General features: G+C 32.4%; 1 protein-coding gene across 2 annotated transcripts; it reads left to right on the plus strand.

Moving 5' to 3' along the window:
- LOC104730730 (probable WRKY transcription factor 20) lies at positions 3,984 to 7,709 on the plus strand. 2 transcript variants are annotated; one of them, XM_010449933.2, is made up of 6 exons: positions 3,984 to 4,388; positions 5,431 to 5,586; positions 5,804 to 6,314; positions 6,405 to 6,561; positions 6,646 to 6,801; positions 7,014 to 7,709. In XM_010449933.2, the coding sequence occupies exons 1-6, from the start codon at positions 4,152 to 4,154 to the stop codon at positions 7,486 to 7,488; spliced, it is 1,692 nt and encodes a 563-aa protein (XP_010448235.1). In that variant the 5' UTR covers positions 3,984 to 4,151; the 3' UTR covers positions 7,489 to 7,709. The 2 variants fall into 2 exon arrangements, with proteins under 2 accessions (XP_010448235.1, XP_010448237.1); XM_010449935.2 differs by lacking the exon at positions 3,984 to 4,388 and adding an exon at positions 5,026 to 5,142.

Consider the following 9,699-nt stretch of genomic DNA (forward strand, 5'->3'; position numbering starts at 1 on the left):
GATGGCCTCTCTCTTTTCTCTTTCTATATCTCTCAAAGATTATTAAAAATCTTTCCTTTTTTATTTTGTGTAATGCTTTCTTAATTTATTTACCAAATCCATTAACAAGGGGATTCCTTTTTTTTCTTGAGGCCAAAGATGGTAAAAAAAAAAAAAGAGAGAGAGAGAGAGAAGAACAACAGTCACATGTAATAATAGGGGGAAGAATTTGAGATTTGCATCTCTCTCTTTTGGTGTTATTTGAATCTTATTTTTAGGGTTGTTAGAGAGGGGGAGGCCCTTAACACAGTTTGATGGGAAGATGATAGCTCTTTTTCCATTTTTTAAATTTATATTTTTCCCACAAAATATACTGTTATTTACTTTCTAAGCAATAATTATACTTCATAATTTATTTTGCGAAAATTTTTACATTTCCTTTTGGATTTTTATTAATTTATGGAGTCTCTCTCCCAAAAAAAAAAAAAAACATATTGTATATTGGCGAATCTGAAAAGAAGAAATTAAATTAAATTCACAGAAAATTATTTTGTGTAGTCAGCATAACAATTTTTTCAAAATGCTAACATCACCATTCAGCAATATAAATTCCCCATTTATTTGAAGCCATGTATATTTTTTAAAAGTGACTAACTTTATTGTCTACTTGTGAATTCTTCTACAAAATTTAAGTTAGTAGCTGAATGTCTAATTTTATGAAAATTGTCATATAGAGCTTTATTTCCTATGATCTTTTATATATATTATTTATTTGATACTCTTAGAAATATTATACAAAAATGGATTTTACATTATGTAGAAATTATGTTATACTATAATAATATACAAAATAAAGATTTTTACATTCATATCAAACCATAAATATACATTTTGTTTTATTTAAAGGTCATGATAAGTAGATAAGAATTAACATAAGCATGTTTACCAAATCCTTATATAGCAAATTATTCCTTGCTTTGGAAACAAACTATGTTTTAACTTTAGGCATATATTTAGTTTTATCTAATTCACTTTAAAATTGAAAGATTGTTCAAAACATAATTTGTATAGTTTAAGGATTTCTTTTGGTGTCATCAACGTGTCATAATATGACTTTAAACTAATAATATGTGGTTGTGAAACTTATAGATGACAAAAGTATTACAAATTTTAAAATTTAGTATAGATATTTATTCAGTCACTATCTAAAAAAGTTGAATTAAGAAGAAATAAATAAATATATATATATACATATAATTATCAACGATCGATGGAAAAAAACAATAAACATTTATCTTTTTTTGAATAGACATATTGTTAAGGTTTCTCAGTTTTTGTAATTATTTAACGTGTGTGCGTGTAATCTTATTTTAAAAAATTACTTGTGGTTATGTTTAGTTTAACATAAATTTTTTACTTAGCGTCACATTTTAATCTTATTTTTGGTCATTTGAATCGATTTATGAGATGTTAAAAGCATTTTACAAAAGCACGAAACAACTTGACATATAAAATTAGGGAAATTATGTTCTGCTTTCGTAAGTCTTAACACTAGGCAATAAATAGTGTGGTTTATGTTGTTATTAAGTAGAAGAAGCACTGGTGGATGTATATGTATGGTCAAGAGACCAAATGAAATCAAACTAACTTAATCGTTAGAGAATTACCGAGAAAACACCACACCGATTTCCCAAAACTATCACATATATATATGGTGAATAGTCTTCTAGTATACGAACCCACAACATATATTATACGTTTTTTTCATTAACAGCATGACACATTCTACCTAATGATAAGAATAATGTAAGGAAACCCATTATCAGAATATTTTGATGTCTACGAGTTTTTTTTTCACATTTGATGTCTACGTTGACATATTTTTAATATTTGGGTACTCGATACTATCTTTTTTTATATCACAAAGATAGAATCATATGCCCTACATGAAAATAATAGTATTATTTTTGCATCAAGTTTACTCATTTTAATATTCTGTTCCATTGACATTTTATCTTTTCCTATAAGGGCAAAATTATTCTGTTATGTAGGTTTTTTTTTTTTTTGTTTGTTAAAGAGCTTTCATTAATTAAAGTTTAAAATACAAATAAATACAGGGAATCCAAATGAACCATAATAAACAACCATTTTTAAGCATACCAAGCAAAGCAACCATTTTCATCCTCTTTTGTGTGGCCATATTTTTATATGATGCCTAAAATAATTATAGTTTTCTATAAAAATGATCAGACGGAGAAGATAGGATCTATAGACAGCTGAGCCTGTCCTGTGTGGTGGAAAAGGTCTACCCCAAATGTTCTATTGTTGAGCATAATGATGTTAATGAGTATCCAAGGGTTACATTATATTCATTAATTAATAATATGTGGACGGCCAAAATATATATATATATATATATATATATAATTAATTTGGAGCATTCGATGATCTCGTAATACTTTTGTATAAGCAGTTAACCATATGTCAAATCCTTTACTAATCTCAAAACATATAAAACCGTAGAAACATCTTTATATATAAAATGATTAAGGTGATCAAACAGAAAACTGCTAATGGAGATTTTAAGCACTTGCATTGAAGAGAATCCACTCCTAAAAAAAGGTCCTTTTAGCACTTGAGTACTACAAGATCACCCACCATTCCTCGTGAACTTAAATAATTCAAAATCCAAGTGCTGGAAAATAAATAGTACTATAGTAATAATAAATAATTCAAAAATCCAAAGTACACCACTAAACTAAAAAAAATATAGATCCTACCAAAAAAAAAAAAAACTAAAAAAATATAGAAACCGAAACCACCTTTTCTTGGTCAAATGTTTGATCAAAATTATGATGATGGTGTGGTTATGTGAAGGGGACAACACCTTTCTAAACTTTGAAAATTTCCATGCAAACCTTTTCCGTTTATAGATTATTGTATAGTTCTTTTTTTTTGAATGTACCAAACAATAAGTATATGTCGAGATTTACTTAATTTTCTTATGTTGAGAATGTAAAGATTACGAGTAATTTATTCTATAGTAAAAAAAAAAAAATCATTTCACCAAGGTACACACATTCGAATTAGTATCATTAAAATAATTATTTAAAAACGTTTGGAATAATAAATGGCTGGGGACAAAAGAGTTTCATAGGTTTTATTCAGAAACGACATTGAAATAGTACTACTGAGAGAGATACATACATAATTCTGTTTTTAGTTGTTTCTTCTTATCTTTTTAGTTTTTACCTATTTTAAAAAATTTTACAACCAAAGAAAACATGAATAATAAATGTATATATTGAAAAATTCTATAACAAGATTTGAGGTGGACCAACTTGGATCCAGAATGTCACCATTATAAATCCTAACTGTTATCCACGCAAGTAGAACACAACCACTAACCCCACAAAGTTATAATAAACCAATAGCTTCAATTTTGAATAATAAATAAAATAATAAATAAATATTTTTTTATGATTTAATTCCCATATAAGTATATGACGGAAGGCAAATTAACATACTTTATGGCCCATCATATTATTTGACTCAAGGACTTAGGCCCATTTAAACCCAACGAAAACAACGGATCAAATTAGGTTTTTTTTTCTTTTTCGGTTCAATCAATTGCAGAGGTTCTCTGACTAAATCGGTTGCTGTTGTTTGGCCTCATTCACAAGAGAAACTTGAGTGTTTGCAGAACACCAAAATACTTTTTTTTTTTTTCTTTCAAATTTTGACAAACGTCCATGAGAGTTTGTTACAAATTTAGTTAAACGGCCAATTTTAATTTTAATTGTGAATAAAGTCAATTGAATTAACTCTTTTATAAGCAAAGGTTTGTTGCTTCTTGTATTTGTTTTTGTCAACTTTAACGTTTGTTGGTTGCTTTTTACAAATTGATAAAACCAAATAAAGAAACAAAACAAAAGAAATATTAAACAAAAAGAAAAAAAAAAAAAAATTAAAACAAAGAAATTGAGGAGGAGAGAGTGGTGTGAAGTCAATTTCTTTCTTCTTTCACTGATTCCTAATAATAATCTTCACACACACACACACACACGCAGAGAGCTAAAAGCTCTCATCAATACGCCATAGCTGAGAGAGCTTCTTCCTTCCCTTTCCATTTGCTTGCCTCATTCTTCTATCTTTTGTGGAAATCCGTAGAAATGAACCCTCAGCTTAATGACACGAAGGGGTTTCATCAAGTCGATCGCTCGGTGACGGGAGATCTCGCGGCAAGACACGATTCAGCCGGCGGAGGAGGAAACGGAGGTGGAGGTGCGAGGTATAAGCTCATGTCACCAGCGAAGCTTCCGATCTCCAGGTCGACTGACATCACGGTTCCTCCTGGGTTGAGTCCCACTTCGTTTTTGGAATCTCCTGTTTTCATCTCCAATATCAAGGTACTATCACTTACTCTACTCTCTTAATCTTCCTTCTTCTATTGTGGTAAGATATCAGAGTTTTTCCAACTCATTTTGTGGTGTCGATTTGAGAAATTAGGTTTTCTGATTTCGTTTTTCTATGACCTAAATGATTTTATTTCGTGAAATTGGATTGTGCCAAGTTGCAAAAACTGAGTTTGGAATTGGATTTAGTCGAATAACGATTTTGATATTTTTGTCCCACTTGTTCGGTTTCTAGTTGTTTCAAAACTCTGATTCGGATCACTGTTCATGTTGAAGTTTAAAAGTGGAGCAAACGATTCTTTCTAGTGTTCCTTAGTGGGGAATTACTTAAATTAGGTTTGGTGTGTGTGTTTAGATGCTTTCTGCTTGCTCACAAGGAAATACATTGGACTTGAGTTTCCATTTTTGTTTCTTAATCCCTAACAAGTGATTAAAAAAAACACTATGATAAGTTTGCTTACGTTAGAGACTTCGGCTCAGATTCTGATTCTTCCTGTTACTATATATTCTTGCATTTGTGTCCGTTCAGATTGTTCTCTGGAATAAACCCTTTTCTTTATCATGTTCTATTGGTGCTGGATTGTTTATATATATCCTCCTCTTGCTCTTTGTTGTTTCTTCTTCATACTGTCGATCTTGCTTGTGTTAGTGTGCTGCTCTTTCCTTTTTTTCCTTTCTTTGTCAATTTGGGTTTGTTAGCTGTGTATGAATTCCATTTGCTTATATGAGCTATTGAATGATTTTGTTGGTGAGAAAAAAGTACTTTACTCTAATGTTCACCATTTACAGCTATAGAGTAATCTTTTTGTGGGTTTAGCTTAGCTTATGTTCATATACCAAACTGACGAATTATAGGTTATATGTTGCATCTTCTTAGTTACATCTTCTTGTCCCTTGATTGAACTAGAAATTGTTTTTTTTTGTTTGTTTTAGAAGACTGGTATTTTGATAGATCAGGTTCAGGTTTTACAAAATTCGATATGTATTATGTTCTATACATGCCATTGATAATACGCCAATTTTCTTCAACTTTCAGCCAGAACCTTCCCCCACTACTGGTTCTTTGTTCAAGCCTCGACCAGTGCACATTTCTGCTAGCTCAAGTTCTTATACCGGCAGGGCGTTCCATCAGAACACCTTTACTGAGCAGAGGTCCAGTGAATTTGAGTTCAGACCGCCTGCATCCAATATGGTATTGTCCAAAACAATCTGTTTTTTATGATTAGCCTGTATTGTAGTGTACAGAGAGTGAACAACATGTAAAACCTTTCTCCTTTGCATACATATAATAGCATGCCAAATCTTTCATTCGTTTCATAAGGAGCCTTGTATCCAAAAGCTCACAGTTCTTAATTTTCTTGTATATTGTTGGGTGATGACTTTGTCTAAACATCTCTATTGATTTCAAGGTTTATGCAGAGCTTGGCAAGCATAGAAGTGAGCCACCTGTACAATTTCAAGGCCAGGGCCATGGATCCTCACACTCACCTTCTTCGATCAGTGATGCTGCTGGTTCCTCAAGTGAGCTAAGCCGGCCAACTCCTCCTCGTCAGATGACATCAACGAGCTCAGATATTCCTGCTGGATCTGATCAAGATGAATCAATCCAGACTTCCCAAAATGACTCCAGAGGAAGCACTCCATCGATCTTGGCTGATGATGGTTATAATTGGAGAAAATATGGTCAAAAGCATGTCAAAGGGAGTGAATTTCCCCGGAGCTATTATAAATGTACACATCCTAATTGTGAAGTGAAAAAGTTATTTGAAAGATCTCATGATGGGCAGATCACTGATATTATATACAAGGGTACACATGATCATCCTAAACCTCAACCTGGTCGCCGAAACTCTGGTGGTCTTGGTATGGCTGCACAAGATGAAAGGCTAGACAAGTATCCTTCTTCAACTGGTCGAGAAGGTAACCATATCTAAAACTTGAGTCAAACTTGCACTTGCTCATTGACAATATCTATAACTTGTTCCTTCTACTCTTTATGTCTGCATACAGAGAAGGGATCTGGTGTCTACAACTTGTCTCACCCCAATGAGCAACCTGGTAACCCTGAAATACCTCCTATCACAGCAACTGACGATGGTGGAGAGGCTGCTGCGTCAAATAGGAATAAAGATGACCCAGAAGACGATGATCCATTCTCAAAACGGAGGTATTTAGAATTTAACTAAGGATTTAGGTGATTGTTTTGAATCTGTGATCTGACATGATAAAACTTTCTTGTAACTTTATGCAGGAGGATGGATACCGCAATGGAAATAACTCCCCTTGTGAAACCCATCCGGGAGCCTCGAGTTGTTGTTCAAACTCTGAGTGAGGTTGATATACTAGATGATGGTTATAGGTGGCGTAAATATGGACAGAAAGTCGTAAGGGGAAATCCAAATCCCAGGTCTGTATAACCACTAATCCCCTAACAAAATATCTCTGCACAAATCTCTTTTTAGCATACACAAGCATAAGTTGCAGTTCAAGATGGTAGCTAGCTATTTGCTTTGTGCATTGGTTCTTTTGGGAATTGAATTTGGAATGTGAAGTATTAGTGACCTCAATATGTCTGTAATGGAGATATTTTGTTTTATGATGTTCCTCGGCCTTTTGTAGGAGCTATTACAAATGCACAGCTGCTGGGTGCCCAGTGAGAAAACACGTGGAGAGGGCATCACATGATCCAAAAGCTGTAATAACAACATATGAAGGCAAACACAATCACGATGTTCCCACCTCAAAGTCTAGCAGCAATCACGACATCCAGCCGCGGTTCAGACCCGATGAAACAGACACCATCAGCCTCAATCTTGGTGTTGGAATCTCATCTGATGGACCTAACCACACTTCCAACGAGCACCAGCATCAGAATCAACAACTTGTCAACCAAACTCACCCAAATGGAGTCAATTTCAGGTTTGTTCATGCTAATCATCCCATGCCATCCTACTATGCCAGCTTAAATAGTGGCATGAATCAGTATGGCCCGAGAGAAACCAAGAACGAGACTCAAAATGGTGACATCTCGTCCTTGAACCATTCATCTTACCCATATCCGCCCAACATAGGGAGAATACAATCAGGTCCTTAAAAAAGACTATGAGATTCTTCTTAGGTTAGGAAAGGAACGGGACATTGTTCTATATAAATTCCTATTTCTCAACAGAGAGCTCAACTTGATTCAAACTATCTACTCCACCATATATATTTACTTTTGTCACCTGTATTGAGTTCCAACAATGTGTTGTAAAAATATACATTACAAGATGCAAATGTTTTTATTTTAAACAAGAAACAGCAATATTATTGCTATATGTCTTTGTCAATACTTTTGACAGAAAATTAACATAGATATAGTGAATCAATGAATCGTTGACATACGTGATACGCCTACAAGGCCACAACTATTTGCCGGTAGCTCTTGCCTAGCCATCAGCACAACAGCATGTCAACATGCATCAACTGATCCCCACATATATCATCACAAACAGATTGAAGATATGTTGACAACAAAATTGTAATTTTGAAATTATATGATTCGATTGAAGATATGTTGACAAAAACACAGTAATAAAAAAAAAAACACGATCAACGTTATGGGCAATTTCATTTTTATTTTTAAGAAAAAGACTGTAAATCACCTAAACCCTTAAATTTCTCATATTTATATTAGTTTTTATCTTATACTAATTCTCTTTAATTTTATTGATTCAGGTTGAAGAAATGTAAGATTACAGCTCTAATATTTCAAAGATAAACCTGGAGTAATTATTTGCATGGAAGTTATTCTCGGGATGGTAAGGTATGCAAACATGAATTTAAAAAGAACTATGAGGGATTAAACCCAATTAGTTTGTTTATCAATTGTATCTTCATTTATCTCAATAAAATAATCTGATCCAAATATTTCATAATTTATTTAAGATGGAAGATAGAATTGATTCGAAAAGTTAAAAAATTATTAGAAGGATAGTTTTGTAATTTGAATTTATTAACTGATGATTACTCATTGACGGTTGCAGATATTACCACCCATCCACGAAGTGCTGATATTTGAAGTGCAAAACAAAAGGATGATTCTAGAGATGAGTTTGGGAGATTGATCGCAACTGTCGAGAAGACAAGTGTAATTAGATTTAACAAATTTGTATATTTTTACAATTTACGATAAACTATCTTTCGTATTTTTTTTACATTGTTAATAATTTTACAGTTATTGTAATAACGTGTATATTGGAATTTGACTCAATCAAATTATATTTAATATACTCGGGCATGCCCAGGTGATAGACTGATAGTACTAGTATATATATAATCAATAGTACAGGTAAAATTATCAAATTATATTTTCGACATCTTAACTATATATGTGTTAGAACATTTGACCGGTTCTACATATTATATATCCAACACATAGATTTATTGCCATAGCCCATAGGTAATTGAGAATAACCAAACTACGTCATGAGGTCAGTCCTATAAGGTTATATATAAATTAAGCTGATAAGTTTAAAGATCAAATTAAGGAGAAAATAAACTTCCAGTTTTTGGGTCTTCGGTGAACTGAACTAGCTAACTTTGTCATGCATGTACATATGTAATGCTTATGGTGCATATGATCCTCTCAACCGTTAATTCGGTGAAGACACGTCTAAGCAGGTTTAATGGAGAAACTATATATAGTTACCAAATATACTACTCCAATCATTACGATTAGTATCAATAATCTGCTCCAGAGATTCTGATATTTACGATTATTACGATTAGTATATATACTTTTTTTGTTCTCCAATCATTACCACTAGTAAAAACAAAAAAACTACTTCAAAAACAAAAACATTGATGGTCTTAGTTTGAACATTACTTTTAAATTGTTATATATATATATATATATATTTTATATAGTATTATTTTGCAGTTACTATAGTTAAATGTTGTTTTTCTATATATAATTTATCACTTAAAATTTTTTTATGTTTTATTTTATTTTTCCTTATGTTTTGTTATACTTTTGCTTTCTTTATATATATATACGTTTTGCTCACATATATAATATATATGCACTTGCAAGCAGGCACGAGCGTTGAATGGATGTTATATAAATGTAGATGAAACATTTTTGCGTTGTTTTAGCTATTTCCATGCACATAATTAAATATGTGTATATTTAGTGTTGATCATGACTTATCCCGGCAACGGTTACGTACGCTAACAACCCTACGAGTACCACATTCCGGATATTAACAACCCGCAAGACAAAGCAGACTACTTACCGTGGGGAGCGGATGACCGCCGTGACGGA

Source organism: Camelina sativa, chromosome 12 (assembly GCF_000633955.1).
Source record: "Camelina sativa cultivar DH55 chromosome 12, Cs, whole genome shotgun sequence".
NCBI classification, from domain to species: Eukaryota; Viridiplantae; Streptophyta; class Magnoliopsida; order Brassicales; family Brassicaceae; genus Camelina; species Camelina sativa.